Source organism: Chaetodon auriga, chromosome 23 (genome assembly GCF_051107435.1).
Source record: "Chaetodon auriga isolate fChaAug3 chromosome 23, fChaAug3.hap1, whole genome shotgun sequence".
In the NCBI taxonomy this organism is placed as follows: Eukaryota; Metazoa; Chordata; class Actinopteri; order Chaetodontiformes; family Chaetodontidae; genus Chaetodon; species Chaetodon auriga.
In genome coordinates, this window is record NC_135096.1 from 18,868,499 (window position 1) to 18,895,787 (window position 27,289).

The 27,289-nt window shown below is 46.9% G+C and overlaps 4 protein-coding genes across 5 annotated transcripts in view; 1 reads left to right on the forward strand and 3 right to left on the reverse strand.

Annotated features, from left to right (window-relative positions):
- LOC143316295 (adhesion G-protein coupled receptor G7-like) lies at nt 1–11,886 on the reverse strand. The gene is made up of 15 exons (XM_076724179.1): nt 11,818–11,886; nt 9,658–9,832; nt 6,561–6,670; nt 6,234–6,374; nt 5,947–6,035; nt 5,657–5,805; nt 3,977–4,090; nt 3,696–3,883; nt 3,298–3,450; nt 2,904–3,016; nt 1,833–2,161; nt 1,393–1,474; nt 1,104–1,262; nt 594–750; nt 1–225 (listed from the first exon to the last, which is right to left on the reverse strand). Exons 1-15 carry the CDS (start codon nt 11,884–11,886, stop codon nt 1–3), a joined length of 2,253 nt encoding a protein of 750 aa, XP_076580294.1.
- The window catches only part of LOC143315833 (uncharacterized), a 196,733-nt gene that overhangs the window by 126,718 nt on the left and 42,726 nt on the right, over nt 1–27,289 (reverse strand). The gene's annotated exons all lie outside the window — the stretch shown is intronic.
- Nucleotides 3,798–27,289, forward strand: part of ftcd (formimidoyltransferase cyclodeaminase) — a 26,834-nt gene continuing 3,342 nt past the window's right edge. The window contains exons 1-4 of one of the 2 annotated variants that reach the window (XM_076723350.1): nt 15,111–15,157; nt 18,091–18,301; nt 26,883–27,066; nt 27,144–27,272. In XM_076723350.1, coding sequence (XP_076579465.1) covers nt 27,051–27,066; nt 27,144–27,272 — 145 coding nt within the window. In that variant the 5' untranslated portion in view covers nt 15,111–15,157; nt 18,091–18,301; nt 26,883–27,050. Of the gene's footprint in view, nt 3,909–15,110; nt 15,158–18,090; nt 18,302–26,882; nt 27,067–27,143; nt 27,273–27,289 lie in introns of those variants that run through there. The other variant, XM_076723349.1, reaches the window with a different exon arrangement.
- Nucleotides 14,481–21,999, reverse strand: LOC143316296 (adhesion G-protein coupled receptor G7-like). The gene is made up of 15 exons (XM_076724180.1): nt 21,931–21,999; nt 21,476–21,497; nt 20,965–21,074; nt 20,637–20,777; nt 20,347–20,435; nt 20,050–20,198; nt 18,370–18,483; nt 18,089–18,276; nt 17,685–17,837; nt 17,291–17,403; nt 16,220–16,548; nt 15,780–15,861; nt 15,491–15,649; nt 14,986–15,142; nt 14,481–14,615 (listed from the first exon to the last, which is right to left on the reverse strand). The coding sequence occupies exons 1-15, from the start codon at nt 21,997–21,999 to the stop codon at nt 14,481–14,483; spliced, it is 2,010 nt and encodes a 669-aa protein (XP_076580295.1).

The following is a 27,289-nucleotide window of genomic DNA, read 5'->3' on the forward strand; positions in this document are numbered from 1 at the left end:
TCATTTTGAGGATGAGACCGGCTCCAGGCTGATTGTGTTGGACTGCTGCTGGTCCTCGAGATCTCTGTAGAGCCCACAGTTGGTCGTCATCCCCGAGTGCTTCGACAGACTGTATGTTCTGCTGCTGAAACGGAAGTGGATGGACGAGATGTGGCGAACAGAGCGTCTCACGGTGGCTCTGAAGTTCTGTGTTCTGGCTGTGAAGAGGATGAAAATCTGGAGGCCCTGAAACAAGAGCAGACAAAGGTTATTTATTCTGAGTTTATTCTGAGTTCAGACTCCACGTGAAGACGCCTCAAGTCTTCATGATGATGCTGATTTGTTTTACCTTTGGACAGAGCGAGGCTAGCTGAACGTCTGACAGAGTCAGAAAACATAATTACTCCAATATTTACATTCATGACGGTGACAAACAGGCACCAGTCTTGGTTTTATTGCCACTGTCAGCTTTATTTATCATATGAACTGTCTATTCCGTATACCTGTGTACAATCTGTCCGTTTTCACTCTGCTGAACAAAGTCAAACGTGACCTAACTGGACAAACGACGTCCACCGTCAGCTCTTAGTTGTTGAGAACTCAATCTAACGTACCTGTGTGGTCGTACAGATGCAGAAGATGATGCTGAAGGCCAGGTGGGTTTGTCCTGTCGTGACGAGCACCAGGTACCCCAGAGTCCAGGACAGACCCAGTAAGACCGCCAGAGACAAGCTGATGAGGAACTTCTTCCCGAGAGACAAATGACTGGAGCTGAAACAGCAGCAGGTTGGTGAATTCAGGTTCTTCTTGAAACCTTGAAGATACTTTATTCTGTTTGACGGCTTTAGACTTTTCTAGTTCAATAGTTCAACTTATTTCTGTATGAAATATGACTTCTGGAAATATTACTTTGTCCTGACATATTTGAACGTTTTCTTTTTGTAATATGACGAGTAAAATCTCAAACGCTGGCTGTCATGCTTCATCAGCGATGACTCTGCTGTTTGTCAAGAATCTTCTAGAGTTGAGAGTCGTCGTTCTCGACTCTCGTGCAGCGATCTGCCTCCTTCTGACCAGTTTGAAAAGAAGATGGTGGATAACAAGTCGTCTTTTTCAGCCGATACCTTTTCAGGTTGGAGTCTGTCTTGCATGTCGTCAGCGAGACCAGAACCAGCAGAACACCGTTGTAGATCAGGATCAGACCGACTGGAAGGAGGAAACCCCAGAACATCGGCTTCCCAAAGTCGAACTGTTTGTCCTTATCCAGAGCTGCGAGCCAGCAACTACAAGACCAACAACAGCCAGAAAAAGACAGAATGAAGAAGAAGAAGATGGAAAGGAAACGTGAAGTCAAAGGAAGTCACAACAGAAGTCACACATTACACGTTAGACGAGAGTAAAAATAAGACCCACAATTCCTCCTGTCTGTATCCCAGAGGATTGTCCACTCTGTAGGTGGCGCCCAGCGTGACCGCCATGATGATGGCCGGGACTCCTGAGAGGAGAGAGGAAGTTAAACAAAGTTTAATGTGGCTTGAATTTCTACATTTGATCATTTAGATCCTCTTCCAGCTCACTGCTGGTGTTGAGTTGATGCTGGGGTTAGCTTAGCTTAGCATCAAGACTGGAAACAGGCGGACACGGCTAACCTGGTCTTAACTGGTCTTTTACTGGTCTAAAAGCAGAACCTCTGAGTCTTGATTGTTTGCTATGTTCAGAAACTGAAGAGTAAAAACAACAGTTCAGTCTTTTCTGAGGTTCATTGAGAAAAATGATGATGATACCATGATATCATGATGAACCAGACAAACAAATCGGCTCATGTTCCAGACTTAAAGCTTCAAATCTCGTACCCCATCCCACAGCCAGGCTGACAGTCCTCCAGTATGGAGGGAGATGGCTGCGCATGGTCCGGACCAGCAGCACCAGCTGGGTACCGTACAGGCTGTTCCACGTGAAGGTGGCCAACAGGAAGAAGTGAAGCAGAGCAGTCACCGCCGAGCACGAGCCTCGGTCCGGCTCTACGTGCTCGTCAGAGTCTGGGATGGAGTTGGTTTCAGCGTTCTCCACTGGAGCGTCGTTCTGTCTGCTGGAGTTTTGCACTCCGGAGAGGAAGGTGATGATGAAGGCCAGAAGGCTGACGCAGGTACACAGCAGAGGCATCTTGGCACTCCTGTGAAGTCTGGAGAGAACGATTTCAAAAGTCAGAATAATAGAGAAAATGATGCTGCGACTCAGTGTGACGGTGTTCAGGTCTGCGTGTTCAGAGCTGACGGAGTTACGTGTTTTCCACCGTCTTCATCAGCTCTGTGAGCTTGTGTCACTGCTGTAGCATGTTGCTTTTCAACACCTGCATGCACCTGTCCTGTTCACCTCACACAGTATGTTTGACTGAGTGGACAGAGCTTAAAAACTACTAAAGCACAGTACTCGAGTAAATGTACGTAGTTATTCTACCACTGCCAGAGAGGATGGAAGTGAAATGCGAACTTCAAGGACTGACAGTTGTAAGCGCGATCACAAAGTCAACATCATTTCAGCACAATAAAATATGTGTTAAAAGGTCCAGTGTGCAGCATTTAATGGACTCTAACAGCCAGGTTGCAGATTTCAACCAGCTGAACATGTCTCGCCTCAGCCGTCTTCCAACTAACATGTGGCCACGACACTCGCAAAAAGGTGTTTGGTTTGTTCCCTCTGCAGAAACGTGGCGGACGCTCAGAAACGTTTCGGACTCTGTGGAGCTGCTCCCCCTGTAGATATAAAGAGCTCATTCTCAGACAACAAAAGCGCCACGATGCTTTCTTTTAGCTGATTCTACACGAATGAAAACGTGCTCATGATTATTATATTCCATGTTCTTCCAGTGGATTCCTCTCAATTCTTCACACTGGACCTTTCGTCTTTAATTCACACGAGCTTACTTCTCTGTAACGTGGTAAATGATCGTTAGAACCAAACCCAGAATAGAAACAGAAAGTCCAGTGATGGAGATCCAGTCCAGAGCTTCTGCATATTCATATTTCTCTCTGAAAGACTGAAACAGAAACACAATCAAGTTTTCACTAAACTTCCATCATGGAAGATTGTAGTTATACAGTGTCGAGTGTTAATCATCTCATCTTCTCATAGATCAACAGCCAAAGCCGCCCAGCAGTGTGGATTCCCCTCGGACTAAAGTCCGTTTACAGCAGGTAGTACACTGGATTCAGATTTTACGACCTGGTGTAAATGGGGTCTTTGTTTGTTCTGTGGAAGCTTAATTAAACAAGCTTTCGTTTGATGTGAAGCGTGTCAGTGCAGAGTTGTGATACTCACCCACAGAGCAGCGAAGTTGGTGGTGTGGTTGCAGAAACATGTCATAAACCCGTCTGAAGCGTTTCCTTTCGAGCAGCCGTCAGTGCTCCAGTCCTCCAGACTGTAGTTCCAGAACACGCAGGCGAAGTCGTACAGCGTGGTATCATTCACCATCTGCAACACCACCACAAAGAGCAGCTCAAGGCCTCGAACATTAAGACTGTACTGATAAATACACACCTCATGACAGAAGGAAACTGAATCAAACATCAGCTGCTAACAGCTAATTCAGCAGACTGTGACCGGGGCTAATTTACGAAAATGAAGACAAATATCGACAAAAAGGGTCTCAAATCTCCTGCAGCAGATCACGTCTTCAATCACTCTCTGCTCGACTGAACAGAGGCTGCTTGTCTTACAGTGGGTCTGAACAGCATCTCCACGTGTGGCGGCTCCACGCTGCCCTCCTGACCTCGGACGCTGGCCGACAGGACCCTGACGGTGGCCCGTTGTTTTCTGTAGAGCCTGGACCTGAAGAAGCGGTCGTTCTGGTAGAGGACGAAACCCACAGAGACGTTCGACGGCTTCTGACGACCTCTGGCGGCCTCTGCAGACACGCGAGGAAGAAGTAGGTAGGAAACTTAGGGTGCTGTGAAAGCTGATACCTCTTTGCAATTTCACTGAAGTCCAGAAAACTCACCTGGTGGGAATCGCATGTAAATCAGGGCGTCGGCTATGAAGCCGTTTTCCAGGTCAACAGCCGACGTGTTGGTGTTCAGCTGAATCCGGTCAGCAACGAAGCTGCCAGACAGTCCTGAACACAGACCGAGAAACAGAGCTGTGAGTGAAATTGTCTTTAGATGGAAATTAAATCCCAAATTCGACTCACATCGCTTCAAAATGTTTGATGCTACAAGCTACAAATGTTAGATTTCAAAATGAATCGTCACCATCTCACTTCAAACACACGTTTATTCTGATCACTACGCATTAGGTTTCCTTTCATATATAAATGTTTATAATTATTGATTGATTGATTGTCACTTTCAGGCTTCCGTAAGCCCTCAGCACCAAGCTCAGTCTGCATGTTGACAGTGCTGAGGCTCAAGGAATGACTTCATAAGGCTTTATATTATGAATCCAGAGCTCTGTTGTGGAGTCATAAACCTGAGAAAGTTTTCATCTGGATGATCCATCGTGACGTTAACACCACATAGACTCAGTCTACTGCACTGAAACTTTTCACGAAACATGTAGAATCTGCTGTGACGAAAATACTGCAAAAAACACCACAAACAAGCAGCAGCAGCACGTGAGACGACAATAAAAGACCAAACAGCGCGGAGGCGAACAAAGCGGAAAAACGACGGACGATTAAAACCATAAAACTATAAAAAGGCTTTACGCGACACACAGTTTATCCAGAAAACAAACAACACTCTGATCCCAGAACAGTTTGGACTCTGTGTAAACATCAATCAAACAGACTGTGATCACCTGATCTGAGCCTCTCTGACATAAACTGACCTGAAAACAGCTCAGAGTCAATATATTTAATGTACTGATTTCTGTAAATATCTGCTCATTGTGAATCTGATGCAGCAACACTGTTTGAACATTCCACAGGTAAACAGGCTCATTGGTCACAGGTGAGAGCATCATGATTGGGTATGAAAGGGGCGTCCTGGAAAGACTCAGTCGATCATAGAGGATGGAGCGAGTTCACCACTTTGTGAACACATGAGTGAATGAAGGAGATTAATACATGAAGCTGCTGTCAGCAAACACGGTTTGTTTATTAATTATTGATTCTGGTTTGATTGATGTTTTACTCAGAGTCCAGACTTCTTTATAACCCCACCTGCACCTGGAAGTGGACTTTGGACTAATTGAAATGGAACAAGTCGAATGCCCAGATATCACGTAGACCACATGATCTCACTTCTCTGTCTCAGCTCATTGTCGAAGTCGCATCAGGACAGAAGATCATATGAAATCAGTAGGTTGACGAACGCTGATCACATCATGATTGCCAGTCATGTGTTTACCAGCTCTGCTGTAAACATTTAAAGAAACCCGGTCAGGAAGCACAGGCCTCCTCCAGCTCTCCGAAATCATAATCTCAGAATACTTAGAGTCCAGCTGAAAGTGCCATCATGAAGGCGTCTCCTGGAAAACCTGCAGCTGTTTAAGTAAATGAAGTAAATTCTGAAATATCCTCACTTTTGGTGCACTCATGACCTCTGCCATTCTGAAACCCTCGCTTCAGTTCTGAACAGAAAACAACCACCTCAGGACCGCTGACCCTCAGCTGATAAAGTTTTGAGGTTGAACTGATCCTGAGACCTGATTGGCGTCAGACCCGATATCAGTATCTGACCTGAGAGAGAGGTGAACTGGACTCCCTGAGTGTCTGCAGCAGGGATCTGTGCCGACTGGACCACCAGGTTGGGTTGAACCACCTGAGACTGAGACGTGTCGAGGGTGAGGCTGAGGTTCACAGCGAGCTGGTCCAGGGTCACCGTGAGGCTGGAGACACAGGAAACGTCCAGTGAACATGCAGACAGACGAACACCATCAGATGTTCCACACAGTTCAGCCAAAATCCAAAACCTCTTGGACAGTTAAACATGAGATGTGTGGTTTTCACGGCGATAAGACTTTGCTTACCCCAGAGTGGTGTTGTTTTCTGCGCTGTCGTCTGGAGCGCTGGCGTTCAGCAGCTGGCTGACTGTCGCTACCGCCGCCACCCTGACGCTCTGCAGTACAAACATTAGCACCGGGTCAGCGAGGCCGGTTCTTACAGCAAAATACATGCAGCCGATCTCACAGTTAGGTTTAATTACTAGAATCTGATCTGGTAATAAACCCTCAGTTTGTCACCAAACTGGTAGCAGCTTGGTTTTAAGAGCACAGGACTTTCTTCTTCTTCTTCCCTTTGGTTTGACGGTTCGTACCTCCGTGGCGTTCGGAGACAACAGCAGGGTGTTGACAATCCGAGCTGCTGCTGTAATGTTTTCAGCCGTCAGCTCTTCAGGATTGGAGGTCAGAATTTGAGTGCTGGTCGCCAGCGACTCTAAATCAGCGAGGCTGGTGAGCTGAGAGAGGAAACACATTTTATTCATTTTTCTGAATCCGTCATCCTTTACCGGGACCACGTGTACCTCTCTACATCATTACCAAAACCGGAAATGCTTGGCTGTCAAAGTGTGAAGACATTCATGCATCTGTGGTTGTTTTTGACAAATGGACATTCAGGCTGTGAGAGACACAGTAACGCTCACGTTCTGCTGGATGTCGCTGAGCGTCTGGTCACACTGGAATTGTCGTGGAGGCTCGAATCGCCGCGATCCGCTCTCAGTTAAACATCTGGTCGAAGCCCGCGGTTTGCCAGCTGGATGGAAATGGTGGAAGTTAGAGTGGGGAACACAGAAACAGCCGTATATATTATGGTATACCTGATGAATGGATGTCAGACCAACAGAAACTTACCACCACTCGTTCCTGGAGGACAGAGTTCCTCAGAATATGCAAACCAGCCGGAGGGGGTGCGTGGGAAGCTGAATCCGTCCAACTCTTGTGCTCGGCAGAAATTTGCTAAGAGGACAAATTTAGTAAAAGATTCGCTGTGTTGACGTTCGATTGAGTGATGCATGTAAAAAGTCAGTGAACAACAAGTCTGAAGTGAACCTCGGTGGAAAGTTCAGGCTGATCCTGCAGAGGTGAACAGAGATCACTGATGACATCAGTCAGAGGCTCACATGATCGGCTGCTAGCGAGCTTACAGCTAACATCTGTACAGTCGGTACTCTGGCTGTTTGGAGACCAAACACAGACTACACAAAAGACCCAACGGTCAAATTCATGGAAGTAACATTTGCTTCACCCTCTGTGTGAAAACACCTGAAAACTAAACGGTGAAGTGACCGTAAATTGAAGCAGGGTCATTTGTGACTGCTCTCAGAGCTGGATCACATCAGAAAGTGGTGCAGCTCAATGAATCTGTGCGTCTTCATAAAAACATTTTGCTCTCTTAGTTTGGTGATGGGACTGTCTGTTGTGAAGCACTGTAGCCAATGAGCTAACTGCTAACACGTTAGCCAGCCAGGCTAGAAGTGACAATTTTATTTATTGTGACAAATCGGCTACGACAGGTTGACATTCAAGTCAGGGAACAAAGAGGAGCTGAAAACTGTTCAGAGGGAGCTAAGAAGGAGTATCAGGGAGGGGAAGGACAGATACAGAAAGAGAATGGAGGAACAGCTGCAGGAGAACAACACCAGGGGAGTCTGGAGAGGCCTGAAAACCATCTCAGGTCACCAGAAGCCAAACTCCCAGGCGGCTGGGGATCCAAAGCGGGCAGACGAGCTGAAACATCTGCCCCTCCCCCAGCTGCACCAGCACTGCAGCAGCCCTCTTTTGATCTGCCAGCACCCTGCCCAAGTACCCCACTGACCCCCCCCCCCCCACAGTATTCAGCTCACCGCAATCAACGCCACCCCCCACTGCTCCTCCCAGCCCCCCATCCACTTCACAAGACACTCAGCCCCCCTGCTCCAACTTGTCCCTCACACCTCTCCAGGTGAGAAATCAACTCAGGAGGTTAAAGGCCGCAGGACCGGATGGCCTCAGTCCCAGGCTCCTCAGATCCTGCTCTGATCAGCTGAGCGGGATGATTGGACATCTGTTTAACCTGAGCCTGAGACTGGGAAGGGTGCCACGCCTCTGGAAGACGTCCTGCGTGGTACCTGTGCCAAAGACCCCACATCCCAAGGACCCTAGCTGCTACAGGCCGGTGGCCTTAACATCCCACCTCACGAAGGCCCTGGAGCGGCTGGTCCTTGCCCACCTGCGCCCCCTGGTGAGCTCGTCCATGGACCCGCTGCAGTTCGCGTATCAGCCTGGCATCGGAGTGGACGATGCCCTCATCTTCCTCCTCCATCAAGCTCTATCTCACCTGGAATCACCTGGGAGCTCTGTTCGGGTCCTTTTCCTGGACCTTAGCAGTGCTTTCAACACCATCAGGCCAGCCATCCTGAGACACAAGCTGGAGCTTTCAGGGGTGGACCAACACCTCACATGCTGGATAGTGGACTACCTTTCCAACCGCCCACAGTATGTGAGGACACGGGACTGTGTGTCAGGGACTGTTCTCTGCAGTGTGGGGGCCCCCCAGGGAACGGTGCTGGCACCTTTCCTCTTCACCCTCTACACAGCAGACTTTTCCCACCTGTCACCCACCTGCCACCTGCAGAAGTTCTCTGATGACTCTGCCATTGTCGGCCTCATCACAGATGGGGACGACAGGTCATACAGAGGACTCATCCAGGATTTTGTGGACTGGTGCCAGCAGAACCACCTCCAGATTAATGCGGGTAAAACCAAGGAGCTGGTTGTGGACTTTCGTCGGCGCCTGTACTCTTCACCAACACCAGTGAACATCCAGGGAAGGGACATTGAGATGGTGACATCTTATAAGTACCTGGGTGTTCATCTGAACAATAAATTGGACTGGACTCAAAACACCACTGCACTTTACAAAAAAGGACAGAGCAGACTCTATCTGCTCAGGAGGCTGAGGTCTTTGGGGTGCGTGGGGCACTCCTGAAGACCTTCTATGACTCTGTTGTGGCCTCTGCCATTTTCTATGGTGTAGTCTGCTGGGGGAGCAGCATCGCTTCAGCTGACAGGAAGAGGCTGGACAAACTCATCGGGAAGGCCAGCTCTGTCCTGGGATGCCCTCTGGAACTGGTGGAGGAGGTGTGTGGGGGGAGGGGGGGGGGCAAGCTGTCCTCCATGACAGACAATGACTCCCACCCCCTCCAACACACACTACTCACTGCACTGAGGAGCTCCATCAGTGACAGGATGCTACATCCAAAGTGTGTGAAGGAGCGGTATCGCAGGTCATTCCTCCCTGCAGCTGTCAGACTGTACAACAAAAACTACTCCAAGTAATCAGTGCAATAGTGTGTGCAATAAAACATGTACATAACAGTCTGTAAATACTATTTACAATTTCTTACAATTTTTTTTTACAATTTCTTTCTTTTTATTTAAATTAAATCCTCACTCTTTTGTATATACTGTTTTTGCTTCTAATCTACATGCACTTCTTATATTAATCTTTCCTGATGCTGCTGTATTCTGGAATTTCTCCTCACGGGACAAATAAAGGAATATTGATCTTGAATATTGATCTTGATTGATCTTGATCTTGATCAGAATCTAGGTTCAGCGAGTGACATGATCACAAAACAGGCTTCTATTGGACGATCCTGCTGTCATTAAACCCGACTCACCTTCTGAGCAGGTGAGTCCCGTCCAATCATCAGGACAGATACAGACGCCCACGAGGACGACGCCCCCATTGTCACAAACCAGAGGAGGGGAAGGAGTAGTGGGAGGGGGAGTAGTTGTAGGAGGAGGAGGAGTAGTAGGAAGAGTAGTGGGAGTAGGAGGAGGAGGAGGGTGAGTAGTGGTAGGAGGAGGACGAGTAGTGGTAGTAGTAGTAGTAGTAGTAGTAGTAGTAGTGGGTGTAGTAGGAGGAGGAGTACTAGGAGTAGTAGTATTAGAAGGAGGGGGAGGAGGTGGAGTAGTGGGAGAAGGAGGAGGAGTGGAAGTATTCATAGTAGTAGTAGTAGTAGTAGCAGTAGTAGTAGTAGTAGTAGTGGGTGTAGTAGTAGGAGCAGTAGTATTACTAGGAGTAGTAGTAGTAGTGGGTGTAGTAGTAGGAGCAGTAGTATTACTAGGAGTAGTAGTATTACTAGGAGTAGTAGTAGAAGTAGTAATATTAGATGGAGGGGGAACAGTAGGAGGAGGAGGAGTAGTGTTTGTAGGAGGAGTAGTGGTTGTATTAGGAGTAGTAGTATAACTAGGAGTAGTAGTATTAGAATGAGAGGGAGTAATAGTAGGAGGAGGAGTAGTATTTGTAGTAGTAGTAGTATTACTAGGAGTAGCAGTATTAGAAGGAGGGGGAGCAATAGGAGGAGTAGTATTGGTAGGAGTAGTAGTATTAGAAGGAGGGGGAGTAGTAGGAGGAGAAGGAGTAATGTTTGTAGGAGTGGTATTACTAGGAGCAGTAGTATTAGAAGGAGGGGGAGCAGTAGGAGGAGGAGGAGTATTTGTAGAAGTAGTAGTATTACTAGGAGTAGTAGTATTAGAAGGAGGGGGAGTAGTAGTAGAAGAAGGAGTAGTAGTATTAGAAGGAGGGGGAGCAGTAGGAGGAGGAGTATTTGTAGAAGTAGTAGTACTACTAGGAGTAGTAGTATTAGACGGAGGTGGAGGAGGAGTATTTGTAGAAGTAGTAGTACTACTAGGAGTAGTAGTATTAGAAGGAGGGGGATCAGTTGGAGGGGGAGTAGTAGGAGGAGAAGGACTAATGTTTGTAGGAGGAGCAGTATTACTAGGAGTAGTAGTATTAGAAGGAGGGAGAGCAGTAGGAGAGGGAGTAGTATTTGTAGGAGTAGCAGTATCAGTGGGAGTAGCAGGAGGAGGAGTAGTATTAGTAGTAGTAGTCGGTGAAGTGTCAGAGGTGGTATTGGTCAGGTCACTGGTGCTGGTAGTAGCAGTATTTGGATTCTGTCCAGTAGCACTGGTATCGACAGTAGCAGCAGCAGTGGTAGAAGTAGAAGCAGCAGTAGTAGTAGTAGAAGTAGAAGTGAAAGTAGTAGAATGAAGGACGATGACAGTGGTGGCAGATGTCGGTAGCATGGCGGCGGTGCTGCTGCTGGTTCTGGTGGTGGTCTCTGATGGTGTGGTGGTGCTGGACTGAGCTTCAGTTCCCCAGGAGGCCAGAGGAGCAGCTGTGAGGAGGTGCAGCGTTCTCACCGTTAGCTTGGAGGTGTCGTCCTCTCTGTATATATTACCATTTAGCTCTGTGCTCAGAGCTGAAGGCTAACACCAGCATGCTAACACATGAAAACATTCACCATCTTTGAGTGCTAGCATGCTAGCGTGAGCTAATGAGCTAACACTGAGAAACGTGGAGGCTGCAGGGAGTTCTGCAGGAAAGAGGATGTGGTTTTGCAGGCCTGCAAACGGTTTGAACGTAACAGAATATTTTGGAAAAGTTTTGAACAAACATGATAAAAAAATCCAAAACATGAGGAACTACAGGGCAAAACACATTCTTTGTGTTGTAGTGCTGCGCCGCTGACCGTTGACCCGTCTCGAGTATCATGTGATACACGTCGGCAGCCACAATCGGTTTCAGGAAATGATTTGGGATGGGGGGCAAGTGAAGACCTGCTGGTGGACCAGCAGAATCCTGTCAAATTAAATGGGGAACAGTTCTAACGAGAAGGAACCAATCAGCTCGCAGTCCAGTCCAGAAACCAGTATTTTGACGTGGTCAGACTGGACTGAAGACAAACCAATCAGAAGTTAGCTGGGCTCAGGTGGTCTTTTGAGAACTCAGGAGCTCATTAAGACGAGTGAGTGAGCAAAGCTGATGGTGTTACACGTTTTCTGGAAAAAGTGAAAGTTTCTAAACAGTCGTGTACTGGAGGTCAAAGGGGGACCGAGTCTCCAGCCCGGCACCTGAGGAGGACCCAAAGATTCGAGGATGAAGAGGACGGATGCCAGCAGACTCCTGCAGGAGCCAAACATGGCGGAATCCTGCTGATAAAAACACGCTGAGACGGTTTCTTACCCCAAACGAAAACAAGCAGGAACCAGAAGCCCATGTTGATCATCGGCTGCATATCGGTGGCGGCGGCGGCGTGCGGTGAGCGTCTAGTTTATGAAGTCTGCTCATGTTGATGTGGTCCAGACTTTGAGCTCAGGAGGAGGTGTCAGAGTGCAAAGAACCAACAAGGAAGTCATAAAACACAAACTGCAGCTCAAAGTTCTCCGTTTGACTCCAGCTGCAAAACAAAACACGGCTCACATGGAAGAGTTTGTATTTCTGTTCATTTTATTCTGTGTCAATAAAGTTTAAAGGTTTGAGTGACGGGAGGGGAAACCACGCACACGTCAGCGAGTGAACGTCTGCTGACGACAGTGAAGTTTTATTCCTCTTCATTTGATTTGAAAATTATAATCGATCATCACGTCTGAAGAACCAGAGACGAGATGAGATCCAACTTTATTGATCCAGCAAGAGCAAGAATGAAGAGGGAGTCGAAAAAATCAATCAGAAATCAATCAGGTCAACTGCACCTGTGTTCATTATGTCCTGAAGTGTGTAACAGTCGAGCTGCCGTCAGAAGGATGTTTGTCAATGGAACGTTTTGAATTCCACATGGTTGGATGTGGACAGAAAAACAAATTCATCTGCTAACTGTTTCAGCATTTATCTTCTCACCGTTCAACCAGTAATCGGTCGTGTTGACTGGTGGCTCAATGGTTTCGCTTGCAGAAGGGCAGAAAGAACAAATCATAGGAGGAGAGGAAATGGGAAAGAGTCCTGATATGATTAAGATTATTAAGATTATTGGAGGACTAAGATTAAGATTAAGATTAAGATTATTAAGAAGAAACATCCCATCGCTCAGTGTTACCAGCACCAGCATCAGAGCAGCAACACCGCCACAGGAAGTGACACTACCGACGGTTCAGTCTGGTGTTGGCCTGCAGAAACGCATGTTCTTCCCAAATGACATTTGTAATTTATCAGCTGTGACCCTGGATCAGCTGCAGCGGCTCGGATTCAACAGCTGCCTCCTTTTCCATGGAAATCGCTTTGTGTCTCCTCCACATGTTGGATCTTTTCTCGTCTGTTACTCTGGAAACGGTTTTTATAACTGAAGTCAGTCGGAGGAATCATCTGTCGTGGGAGATTTATGGAGTATTATTGATCTTTCAGCCTTCGCAGCAGCCGCAGCCTGGAGTTAAAGTTGAATTCCACCGTTTTTTATGCTGATTTCCAACATTTGGTGAATCTCTGTTACGTTAGCGCTGGCTGGGTTCAGGTTCGTGCCTCAGGACGCAGTCATCTGTTACATAAAGTGATTTTCAGGCCTGCTGACAGAGATCTGAAAACCCTGCTGACTGATAGAAAATGTGAACACGTGCTGGTTGAAGCCACCGAAGCCAACAGAGTGGACAGAAAGTCAGACGGGACGTGATCCGAAACACCTTTTTAACCTTTTTTCTTTATTCTAACTGGCTGAAAATGCAGAAAAATAATCAAACAGTTTGAATCACTGCTTAAGTGTTGAACAGGGAAAAACGCTTTGGTTGGTTTATTTTCTGTTTTTCTCTCTTTTATTTATCACATTTAACTGGATCTCTTTGAGTTTGGGACAATTTCTGACAAACTTGAAAGAACACAATCAAACAGCCTCCCTGGACTCTGAAGGCTGAGCTGTAATAAAACACAGTGATGGAAAAGGTCCTCACAGCCTTTACTGAGGTAAAAACAGCAGTACTGCAGTATAAAAGTACTGCATTCAAGAGTTTACCCCAGTGAAAGTACAGAAATATTACCATCAAACTGTACTCCAGTTCAGTACTCAGTGTACTGAGGTCAGTCTGGAAACTGCTGGATGGTGAAACCAGTTCTTTGTCTGGACCTTCAACGCCCTCTAGGGGTTGATGATGTGCTTCACATATACGTCACACATTCATCAGTACAACTGATGAAACGACAGCAAACCCTCATTAACTGGTCAAACTGGTGTAAGTTTGATCATTAAAAGACCATTCAAGACAGCCAATAACCAGTTCAGACCATTTAAAGATTTTAGATGATATACGACCAGTATAAGACCAGTTTAGAGCCGCAGCAGACCACTAACTCAACCAAAAACCAGTTTTGATTATTCAAAGAAGAGCTGTAGACACTTAAAGTTTTATTACTTAAAGGTCAGTTTAGACCATTAAAACACTGGTGAGACCACTTTCAGACCCCATGAAGTTAAACCCTGAACTCAAACATGACATTTTAACATCAAACCAGAAGCATTCGGATCCATTATGATTAAAAACAACAACATGAAACATGCTTTAAGAAATATGATGCTGAAATACATCTTCAATAAGCTGAAGACCAGAGTCGTCACAAAGAACAGTTAATATTATTGATTAATCACCAATCACTTGACTCCAGTTCAGTCTGAAGTGTTTGTTCCTCAGCTTTGTTAAACCTTCAGTTCTGTCACCACCTGGTGGTAAAACGCCGTTACTGCACCCTGAAGCTGGGGGGGTTTGCTTTGCAGTAACATTCATTTAGTTCTGATCACGTTTGATGATTTTTGGGATCAACTTGGTGACAGTTTTACATCTATAGAAAACATCCATTCTGCTGCACTCTGGGAAACGTAGTCGACAGAGCATCTCATGGTGGCTCTGAAGTTCTGTGTTCTGGCTGTGAAGAGGATGAAAATCTGGAGGCCCTGAAACGAGAGCAGACAAAGGTTATTTATTCTGAGTTTATTCTGAGTTCAGACTCCACGTGAAGACGCCTCAAGTCTTCATGATGATGATGATGATTTGTTTTACCTTTGGACAGAGCGAGGCTAGCTGAACGTCTGACAGAGTCAGAAAACATAATTACTTCATATTTACATTCATGACGGTGACAAACAGGCACCAGTCTTGGTTTTATTGCCACTGTCAGCTTTATTTATCATATGAACTGTCTATTCCGTATACCTGTGTACAATCTGTCCGTTTTCACTCTGCTGAACAAAGTCAAACGTGACCTAACTGGACAAACGACGTCCACCGTCAGCTCTTAGTTGTTGAGAACTCAATCTAACGTACCTGTGTGGTCGTACAGATGCAGAAGATGATGCTGAAGGCCAGGTGGGTTTGTCCTGTCGTGACGAGCACCAGGTACCCCAGAGTCCAGGACAGACCCAGTAAGACCGCCAGAGAAAAGCTGATGAGGAACTTCTTCCAGAGAAACAAATGACTGGAGCTGAAACAGCAGCAGGTTGGTGAATTCAGGTTCTTCTTGAAACCTTGCAGATACTTTATTCTGTTTGACGGCTTTAGACTTTTCTCTCTGAATAGTTCAACTTATTTCTGTCTGAAATATGACTTCTGGAAATATTACTTTGTCCTGACATATTTGAACGTTTTCTTTTTGTAATATGACGAGTAAAATCTCAAACGCTGGCTGTCATGCTTCATCAGCGATGACTGTTTGTCAAGAATCTTCTAGAGTTGAGAGTCCTCGTTCTCGACTCTCGTGCAGCGATCTGCCTCCTTCTGACCAGTTTGAAAAGAAGATGGTGGATAACAAGTCGTCTTTTTCAGCCGGTACCTTTTCAGGTTGGAGTCTGTCTTGCATGTCGTCAGCGAGACCAGAACCAGCAGAACACCGTTGTAGATCAGGATCAGACCGACTGGAAGGAGGAAACCCCAGAACATCGGCTTCCCAAAGTCGAACTGTTTGTCCTTATCCAGAGCTGCGAGCCAGCAACTACAAGACCAACAACAGCCAGAAAAAGACAGAATGAAGAAGAAGAAGATGGAAAGGAAACGTGAAGTCAAAGGAAGTCACAACAGAAGTCACACATTACACGTTAGACGAGAGTAAAAATAAGACCCACAATTCCTCCTGTCTGTATCCCAGAGGATTGTCCACTCTGTAGGTGGCGCCCAGCGTGACCGCCATGATGATGGCCGGGACTCCTGAGAGGAGAGAGGAAGTTAAACAAAGTTTAATGTGGCTTGAATTTCTACATTTGATCATTTAGATCCTCTTCCAGCTCACTGCTGGTGTTGAGTTGATGCTGGGGTTAGCTTAGCTTAGCATCAAGACTGGAAACAGGCGGACACGGCTAACCTGGTCTTAACTGGTCTTTTACTGGTCTAAAAGCAGAACCTCTGAGTCTTGATTGTTTGCTATGTTCAGAAACTGAAGAGTAAAAACAACAGTTCAGTCTTTTCTGAGGTTCATTGAGAAAAATGATGATGATACCATGATATCATGATGAACCAGACAAACAAATCGGCTCATGTTCCAGACTTAAAGCTTCAAATCTCGTACCCCATCCCACAGCCAGGCTGACAGTCCTCCAGTATGGAGGGAGATGGCTGCGCATGGTCCGGACCAGCAGCACCAGCTGGGTACCGTACAGGCTGTTCCACGTGAAGGTGGCCAACAGGAAGAAGTGAAGCAGAGCAGTCACCGCCGAGCACGAGCCTCGGTCCGGCTCTACGTGCTCGTCAGAGTCTGGGATGGAGTTGGTTTCAGCGTTCTCCACTGGAGCGTCGTTCTGTCTGCTGGAGTTTTGCACTCCGGAGAGGAAGGTGATGATGAAGGCCAGAAGGCTGACGCAGGTACACAGCAGAGGCATAGTGGTGCTCCTGCGAAGTCTGGAGAGAACGATTTCAAAAGTCAGAATAATAGAGAAAATGATGCTGCGACTCAGTGTGACGGTGTTCAGGTCTGCGTGTTCAGAGCTGATGGAGTTACGTGTTTTCCACCATCTCCATCAGCTCTGTGAGCTTGTGTCACTGCTGTAGCATGTTGCTTTTCAACACCTGCATGCACCTGTCCTGTTCACCTCACACAGTATGTTTGACTGAGTGGACAGAGCTTAAAAACTACTAAAGCACAGTACTCGAGTAAATGTACGTAGTTATTCTACCACTGCCAGAGAGGATGGAAGTGAAATGCGAACTTCAAAGACTGACAGTTGTAAGCGCGATCACAAAGTCAACATCATTTCAGCACAATAAAATATGTGTTAAAAGGTCCAGTGTGCAGCATTTAATGGACTCTAACAGCCAGGTTGCAGATTTCAACCAGCTGAACATGTCTCGCCTCAGCCGTCTTCCAACTAACATGTGGCCACGACACTCGCAAAAAGGTGTTTGGTTTGTTCCCTCTGCAGAAACGTGGCGGACGCTCAGAAACGTTTCGGACTCTGTGGAGCTGCTCCCCCTGTAGATATAAAGAGCTCATTCTCAGACAACAAAAGCGCCACGATGCTTTCTTTTAGCTGATTCTACACGAATGAAAACGTGCTCATGATTATTATATTCCATGTTCTTCCAGTGGATTCCTCTCAATTCTTCACACTGGACCTTTCGTCTTTAATTCACACGAGCTTACTTCTCTGTAACGTGGTAAATGATCGTTAGAACCAAACCCAGAATAGAAACAGAAAGTCCAGTGATGGAGATCCAGTCCAGAGCTTCTGCATATTCATATTTCTCTCTGAAAGACTGAAACAGAAACACAATCAAGTTTTCACTAAACTTCCATCATGGAAGATTGTAGTTATACAGTGTCGAGTGTTAATCATCTCATCTTCTCATAGATCAACAGCCAAAGCCGCCCAGCAGTGTGGATTCCCCTCGGACTAAAGTCCGTTTACAGCAGGTAGTACACTGGATTCAGATTTTACGACCTGGTGTAAATGGGGTCTTTGTTTGTTCTGTGGAAGCTTAATTAAACAAGCTTTCGTTTGATGTGAAACGCGTCAGTGCAGAGTTGTGATACTCACCCACAGAGCAGCGAAGTTGGTGGTGTGGTTGCAGAAACATGTCATAAACCCGTCTGAAGCGTTTCCTTTCGAGCAGCCGTCAGTGCTCCAGTCCTCCAGACTGTAGTTCCAGAACACGCAGGCGAAGTCGTACAGCGTGGTATCATTCACCATCTGCAACACCACCACAAAGAGCAGCTCAAGGCCTCGAACATTAAGACTGTACTGATAAATACACAGTTTTACCTCATGACAGAAGGAAACTGAATCAAACATCAGCTGCTAACAGCTAATTCAGCAGACTGTGACCGGGGCTAATTTACGAAAATGAAGACAAATACAGACAAAAAGGGTCTCAAATCTCCTGCAGCAGATCACGTCTTCAATCACTCTCTGCTCGACTGAACAGAGGCTGCTTGTCTTACAGTGGGTCTGAACAGCATCTCCACGTGTGGCGGCTCCACGCTGCCCTCCTGACCTCGGACGCTGGCCGACAGGACCCTGACGGTGGCCCGTTGTTTTCTGTAGAGCCTGGACCTGAAGAAGCGGTCGTTCTGGTAGAGGACGAAACCCACAGAGACATTCGACGGCTTCTGACGACCTCTGGCGGCCTCTGCAGACACGCGAGGAAGAAGTAGGTAGGAAACTTAGGGTGCTGTGAAAGCTGATACCTCTTTGCAATTTCACTGAAGTCCAGAAAACTCACCTGGTGGGAATCGCATGTAAATCAGGGCGTCAGCTATGAAGCCGTTTTCCAGGTCAACAGCCGACGTGTTGGTGTTCAGCTGAATCCGGTCGGCAACGAAGCTGCCAGACAGTCCTGAACACAGACCGAGAAACAGAGCTGTGAGTGAAATTGTCTTTAGATGGAAATTAAATCCCAAATTCGACTCACATCGCTTCAAAATGTTTGATGCTACAAGCTACAAATGTTAGATTTCAAAATGAATCGTCACCATCTCACTTCAAACACACGTTTATTCTGATCACTACGCATTAGGTTTCCTTTCATATATAAATGTTTATAATTATTGATTGATTGATTGTCACTTTCAGGCTTCCGTAAGCCCTCAGCACCAAGCTCAGTCTGCATGTTGACAGTGCTGAGGCTCAAGGAATGACTTCATAAGGCTTTATATTATGAATCCAGAGCTCTGTTGTGGAGTCATAAACCTGAGAAAGTTTTCATCTGGATGATCCATCGTGACGTTAACACCACATAGACTCAGTCTACTGCACTGAAACTTTTCACGAAACATGTAGAATCTGCTGTGACGAAAATACTGCAAAAAACACCACAAACAAGCAGCAGCAGCACGTGAGACGACAATAATAGACCAAACAGCGCGGAGGCGAACAAAGCGGAAAAACGACGGACGATTAAAACCATAAAACTATAAAAAGGCTTTACGCGACACACAGTTTATCCAGAAAACAAACAACACTCTGATCCCAGAACAGTTTGGACTCTGTGTAAACATCAATCAAACAGACTGTGATCACCTGATCTGAGCCTCTCTGACATAAACTGACCTGAAAACAGCTCAGAGTCAATATATTTAATGTACTGATTTCTGTAAATATCTGCTCATTGTGAATCTGATGCAGCAACACTGTTTGAACATTCCACAGGTAAACAGGCTCATTGGTCACAGGTGAGAGCATCATGATTGGGTATGAAAGGGGCGTCCTGGAAAGACTCAGTCGATCATAGAGGATGGAGCGAGTTCACCACTTTGTGAACACATGAGTGAATGAAGGAGATTAATACATGAAGCTGCTGTCAGCAAACACGGTTCGTTTATTAATTATTGATTCTGGTTTGATTGATGTTTTACTCAGAGTCCAGACTTCTTTATAACCCCACCTGCACCTGGAAGTGGACTTTGGACTAATTGAAATGGAACAAGTCAAATGCCCAGATATCACGTAGACCACATGATCTCACTTCTCTGTCTCAGCTCATTGTCGAAGTCGCATCAGGACAGAAGATCGTATGAAATCAGTAGGTTGACGAACGCTGATCACATCATGATTGCCAGTCATGTGTTTACCAGCTCTGCTGTAAACATTTAAAGAAACCCGGTCAGGAAGCACAGGCCTCCTCCAGCTCTCCGAAATCATAATCTCAGTATACTTAGAGTCCAGCTGAAAGTGCCATCATGAAGGCGTCTCCTGGAAAACCTGCAGCTGTTTAAGTAAATGAAGTAAATTCTGAAATATCCTCACTTTTGGTGCACTCATGACCTCTGCCATTCTGAAACCCTCGCTTCAGTTCTGAACAGAAAACAACCACCTCAGGACCGCTGACCCTCAGCTGATAAAGTTTTGAGGTTGAACTGATCCTGAGACCTGATTGGCGTCAGACCCGATATCAGTATCTGACCTGAGAGAGAGGTGAACTGGACTCCCTGAGTGTCTGCAGCAGGGATCTGTGCCGACTGGACCACCAGGTTGGGTTGAACCACCTGAGACTGAGACGTGTCGAGGGTGAGGCTGAGGTTCACAGCGAACTGGTCCAGGGTCACCGTGAGGCTGGAGACACAGGAAACGTCCAGTGAACATGCAGACAGACGAACACCATCAGATGTTCCACACAGTTCAGCCAAAATCCAAAATCCAAAACCTCTGGGACAGTTAAACATGAGATGTGTGGTTTTCACGGCGATAAGACTTTGCTTACCCCAGAGTGGTGTTGTTTTCTGCGCTGTCGTCTGGAGCGCTGGCGTTCAGCAGCTGGCTGACTGTCGCTACCGCCGCCACCCTGACGCTCTGCAGTACAAACATTAGCACCGGGTCAGCGAGGCCGGTTCTTACAGCAAAATACATGCAGCCGATCTCACAGTTAGGTTTAATTACTAGAATCTGATCTGGTAATAAACCCTCAGTTTGTCACCAAACTGGTAGCAGCTTGGTTTTAAGAGCACAGGACTTTCTTCTTCTTCTTCTTCCCTTTGGTTTGACGGTTCGTACCTCCGTGGTGTTCGGAGACAACAGCAGGGTGTTGACAATCCGAGCTGCTGCTGTAATGTTTTCAGCCGTCAGCTCTTCAGGATTGGAGGTCAGAATTTGAGTGCTGGTCGCCAGCGACTCTAAATCAGCGAGGCTGGTGAGCTGAGAGAGGAAACACAGTTTATTCATTTTTCTGAATCCGTCATCCTTTACCGGGACCACGTGTTCCTCTCTACATCATTACCAAAACCGGAAAATGCTTGGCTGTCAAAGTGTGATGACATTCATGCATCTGTGGTTGTTTTTGACAAATGGACATTCAGGCTGTGAGAGACACAGTAACGCTCACGTTCTGCTGGATGTCGCTGAGCGTCTGGTCACACTGGAATTGTCGTGGAGGCTCGAATCGCCACGATCCGCTCTCGATTAAACATCTGGTCGAAGCCCGCGGTTTCCCAGCTGGATGGAAATGGTGGAAGTTAGAGTGGGGAACACAGAAACAGCCGTATATATTATGGTATACCTGATGAATGGATGTCAGACCAACAGAAACTTACCACCACTCGTTCCTGGAGGACAGAGTTCCTCAGAATATGCAAACCAGCCGGAGGGGGTGCGTGGGAAGCTGAATCCGTCCAACTCTTGTGCTCGGCAGAAATTTGCTAAGAGGACAAATTTAGTAAAAGATTCACTGTGTTGACGTTCGATTGAGTGATGCATGTAAAAAGTCAGTGAACAACAAGTCTGAAGTGAACCTCGGTGGAAAGTTCAGGCTGATCCTGCAGAGGTGAACAGAGAGGAGAACTGATGACATCAGTCAGAGGCTCACATGATCGGCTGCTAGCGAGCTTACAGCTAACATCTGTACAGTCGGTACTCTGGCTGTTTGGAGACCAAACACAGACTACACAAAAGACCCAACGGTCAAATTCATGGAAGTAACATTTGCTTCACCCTCTGTCTGAAAACACCTGAAAACTAAACGGCGAAGTGACCCTAAATTGAAGCAGGGTCATTTGTGACTGCTCTCAGAGCTGGATCACATCAGAAAGTGGTGCAGCTCAATGAATCTGTGCGTCTTCATAAAAACATTTTGCTCTGTTAGTTTGGTGATGGGACTGTCTGTTGTGAAGCACTGTAGCCAATGAGCTAACTGCTAACACGTTAGCCAGCCAGGCTAGCAGTGACGATTTTATTTATTGTGACAAATCGGCTACGACAGGTTGACATTCAATCAGAATCAACGTTCAGCGAGTGACATGATCACAAAACAGGCTTCTATTGGACGATGCTGCTGTCATTAAACCTGACTCACCTTCTGAGCAGGTGAGTCCCGTCCAATCATCAGGACAGATACAGACGCCCACGAGGACGACGCCCCCATTGTCACAAACCAGAGGAGGGGAAGGAGTAGTGGGAGGGGGAGTACTGGTAGGAGGAGGAGGAGGAGGAGGAAGAGGAGGAGTGGGAGGAGGGGGAGGAGGAGGGGGAGGAGGAGGCGGAGGATTAGTGGTAGGAGGAGGAGGAGGAGTGGGAGGAGTGGGAGGAGGGGGAGGAGGAGGGGGAGGAGGAGGAGGAGTAGTGGTAGGAGGAGGAGGAGGAGGGGGAGGAGGAGGAGGAGGAGGGGGGGCAGTAGTGGGAGGAGGAGGAGGAGGAGGAGTGGGAGGAGGGGGAGGAGGATGAGGAGTGGGAGGAGGAGGAGGAGGAGTAGTGGGAGGAGGGGGAGGAGGGGGAGTAGTGGTAGTATTCATAGTAGTAATAGTAGTAGTAGTAGTAGTATTCATAGTAGTAGTAGTAGTAGTGGGTGTAGTAGGAGGAGGAGTACTAGGAGTAGTAGCATTAGAAGGAGGGGGAGTAGTCGGAGGAGGAGGAGGTGGAGTAGTGGGAGAAGGGGGAGGAGTGGAAGTATTCATAGTACTACTAGTAGTAGTTGTAGTACTATTAGTGGGTGTAGTAGTAGGAGCAGTAGTATTACTAGGAGTAGTATTATTAGAAGGAGCGGGAGTAGTCGGAGGAGGAGGAGGAGGTGGAGTAGTGGGAGGAGTGGAAGTATTCATAGTAGTAGTAGTAGTAGTAGTAGTAGTAGTAGTAGTACTATCAGTGGGTGTAGTAGACCCAGAAGGAGGGGGAGTAGTAGTGTTTGTAGGAGTAGTAGTATTAGATGAAGGGGGAGCAGTAGGAGGAGGAGGAGTATTTGTAGAAGTAGTAGTATTACTAGTAGTAGTAGTATTAGAAGGAGGGGGAGCAGTAGGAGGAGGAGGAGTATTTGTAGAAGCAGTAGTATTACTAGGAGTAGTAGTATTAGAAGGAGGGGGATCAGTTGGAGGAGGAGGAGTAGTGGGAGGAGTGGAAGTATTCATAGTAGTCATAGTAGTAGTAGTAGTACTATTAGTGGGTGTAGTAGTAGGAGTACTTGTATAACTAGGAGTAGTAGTTTTAGAAGGAGAGGAAGCAGTAGGAGGAGGAGTAGTATTTGTAGGAGTAGCAGTATTTGATGGAGGGGGAGTAGTAGTAGAAGAAGGAGTAGTTGTATTAGACGGAGGGGGAGGAGTATTTGTAGAAGTAGTAGTATTACTAGGAGTAGTAGTATTAGAAGGAGGGAGAGCAGTAGAAGGAGGAGTATTTGTAGAAGTAGTAGTACTACTAGGATTAGTAGTATTAGAAGGAGGAGGAGGAGTATTTGTAGAAGTAGTAGTATTACTAGGAGTAGTAGTATTAGAAGGTGGAGGAGCAGTAGGAGGAGGAGGAGTATTTGTAGTAGTAGTATTATTACTAGGAGTAGTAGTATTAGAAGGAGGGAGAGCAGTAGGAGAGGGAGTAGTATTTGTAGGAGTAGCAGTATCAGTGGGAGTAGCAGGAGGAGGAGTAGTATTAGTAGTAGTAGTCGGTGAAGTGTCAGAGCTGGTATTGGTCGGGTCACTGGTGCTGGTAGTAGCAGTATTTGGATTCTGTCCAGTCGCACTGGTATCGACAGTAGCAGCAGCAGTGGTAGAAGTAGAAGCAGCAGTAGTAGTAGTAGAAGTAGAAGTGAAAGTAGTAGAATGAAGGACGATGACAGTGGTGGCAGATGTCGGTAGCATGGCGGCGGTGCTGCTGCTGGTTCTGGTGGTGGTCTCTGATGGTGTGGTGGTGCTGGACTGAGCTTCAGTTCCCCAGGAGGCCAGAGGAGCAGCTGTGAGGAGGTGCAGCGTTCTCACCGTTAGCTTGGAGGTGTCGTCCTCTCTGTATATATTACCATTTAGCTCTGTGCTCAGAGCTGAAGGCTAACACCAGCATGCTAACACATGAAAACATTCACCATCTTTGAGTGCTAGCATGCTAGCGTGAGCTAATGAGCTAACACTGAGAAACGTGGAGGCTGCAGGGAGTTCTGCAGGAAAGAGGACGTGGTTTTGCAGGCCTGCAAACGGTTTGAACGTAACAGAATATTTTGGAAAAGTTTTGAACAAACATGATAAAAAATTCCAAAACATGAGGAACTACAGGGCAAAACACATTCTTTGTCTTGTAGTGCTGCGCCGCTGACCGTTGACCCGTCTCGAGTATCATGTGATACACGTCGGCAGCCACAGTCGGTTTCAGGAAATGATTTGGGATGGGGGGCAAGTGAAGACCTGCTGGTGGACCAGCAGAATCCTGTCAAATTAAATGGGGAACAGTTCTAACGAGAAGGAACCAATCAGCTCGCAGTCCAGTCCAGAAACCAGTATTTTGACGTGGTCAGACTGGACTGAAGACAAACCAATCAGAAGTTAGCTGGGCTCAGGTGGTCTTTTGAGAACTCAGGAGCTCATTAAGACGAGTGAGTGAGCAAAGCTGATGGTGTTACAAAAAAAAAAAGAAAAAGTGAAAGTTTCTAAACAGTCGTGTACTGGAGGTCAAAGGGGGACCGAGTCTCCAGCCTGGCACCTGAGGAGGACCCAAAGATTCGAGGATGAAGAGGACGGATGCCAGCAGACTCCTGCAGGAGCCAAACATGGCGGAATCCTGCTGATAAAAACACGCTGAGACGGTTTCTTACCCCAAACGAAAACAAGCAGGAACCAGAAGCCCATGTTGATCATCGGCTGCATATCGGCGGCGGCGGCGGCGTGCGGTGAGCGTCTAGTTTGTGAAGTCTGCTCATGTTGTTGTGGTCCAGGCTTTGAGCTCAGGAGGAGGTGTCAGAGTGCAAAGAACCAACAAGGAAGTCATAAAACACAAACTGCAGCTCAAAGTTCTCCGTTTGACTCCAGCTGCAAAACAAAACACGGCTCACATGGAAGAGTTTGTATTTCTGTTCATTTTATTCTGTGTCAATAAAGTTTAAAGGTTTGAGTGACGGGAGGGGAAACCACGCACACGTCAGCGAGTGAACGTCTACTGACGACAGTGAAGTTTTATTCCTCTTCATTTGATTTGAAAATTATAATCGATCATCATGTCTGAAGAACCAGAGAGACGAGATGAGATCCAACTTTATTGATCCAGCAAGAGCAAGAATGAAGAGGGAGTCGAAAAAATCAATCAGAAATCAATCAGGTCAACTGCACCTGTGTTCATTATGTCCTGAAGTGTGTAACAGTCGAGCTGCCGTCAGAAGGATGTTTGTCAATGGAACGTTTTGAATTCCACATGGTTGGATGTGGATAGAAAAACAAATTCATCTGCTAACTGTTTCAGCATTTATCTTCTCACCGTTCAACCAGTAATCGGTCGTGTTGACTGGTGGCTCAATGGTTTCGCTCGCTAAGCGTCACTCATTGCTGTCTTGTTGATTTGTCCAAAGCTGCAGACAGAAAGAAGAGAAGAAGAAGTTTTTCTTCTCTGATTTTTGAAATGTGAAACGCTCTCTTTCCCCCTCGTGGTGTTTGTGATAATCTATTGATCCTCAGACGTCGAGAAGCTTTTTTTAGGAGGCCAAAGGTCAAAGGTCAGGGTCTGACAGACAGCGTCAGAGTCGGATGGAGACAGAGGTTTTTAAAACTCGACTGAAAACATGAATTCTACGTGTGAGAGAAGCAGCTTTTATTCGAGTTAACAGTTGAAGTGTGAGTGTGGTTCGTCTGGATCCCTCGTGGCAGCTGTTTGTTCTGCAGTCTGTGAAATGCTTGAGGAAACAGTGAATCAGTGACTTTAAACTCCAGCACGCAGTGAATGATTAATCCGCTGGATGTCTGCCAGCTGATTGGCTCAGAGGGAAAAACAATCAGTCCGCCTCACTGTTGACTCAGAGGTCGGAAAGGTCAGAAGGTCTGCGGCTGGAAAACAGGCCGTCTCCGGGATTTGTTGTCTTGTGTCTTTGCTGTTTGCTGTCGCTTCATAACAGGAAAGTTTAGACGCTTTGAAAACACACGAGGAAAAGAGGACAGCTGAAACGGTCCACTGCTGCCCCCTGTGGTCGACAAGGGGAAACACTCACTGCAGCGGCAAATGTGGTCCAGCCGATCTTCACCGATCCTCTGAGGTCAACGTGTTAATGTGTCCAACACATTTCTGATTGGTTCGTGGAGGGCTGTAGGGGGCGCGAGCAGTCGGCTGCTGTCTGAACGTGTGTCTGTGCAGAGGAGTCGCTGTGGTAATGATTGTCAGCTGACCCGCATCCTGAGCTGTTAATGATTGAACCGTGTGGGGGGCTGTGGGGTTTTTGGGGGTGAAGCTGGACCTGCAGACCGAGTCTGAACTCGGCTCATTCAGTCTGCAGACGCCATGGCTCAGCTGGTGGAGTGTGTCCCCAACTTCTCGGAGGGTCGAAACAAAGAGGTTGGACATTTAAGATTTAATATTTCAGTCTGGAAGTTTCTGAATAAATAACTTATTTAACATTTCAAAGCAGAACAAATAGTTTAGCTCAGCAGAGATCAAGTGATGATCATTAAATATCTGCATCAACACTGAACGTGTGATGAAGCAGTTTTGACGTGTGTGTGTGCTGACTGTAAAAAAAAAAAAGGCAGATGAAGAGCTTTGACAGTCAGGCTGTTAAATGTGACCTCTGACCTTTAGCCAAAGCAGAAATCTTCAGATTTCCAGCTGACTGTTGTCGTGTTCAGTAAAGTTTTGGAGTTTGTGTTGTGGGCCGTGTTCATATCTCTGCCGGGACTCGTTCCAGCTCAGACTCGGACTTGAAGGACGATTTCACTCGAGTCACAGAAACAAGTTTTCACGTCACTGAACCTTCTGTGTGTTTCTCTGTGAAGCTCTTGAATAAAGTTGATTCCTCAGTCTGAATAACGGCCTGATTGAGAAACGATCAGCAGAATTTATCGTCGTTCTTCTCGCTTTCAGGTGATCGATGCCATCTCGGCCGCCATCTCCAGTTCCCCCGGCTGCAGCCTGCTGGACGTCGACCCCGGTGCCTCCACCAACCGGACCGTCTACACCTTCGTGGGCTCTCCAGAGGCGGTGGTGGAGGGGGCGCTGAACGCCGCCCGGCAGGCCTTCAGCCTCATCGACATGAGCAAACACTCAGGTCAGCGGCGTCCCACAGCAACAGACCAGGAAGTGTAACATAGGAAAATACCTGATGTGTGTGTGTTACTTGTCCAGGTGAGCATCCTCGGACAGGCGCGCTGGACGTCTGTCCCTTCATCCCTGTCCAGAACGTCTCCATGGACGACTGCGTCACCTGTGCCAACGTGTTCGGACGCAAACTGGCAGAAATGCTGCACGTCCCCGGTGAGACGTCTTAATTT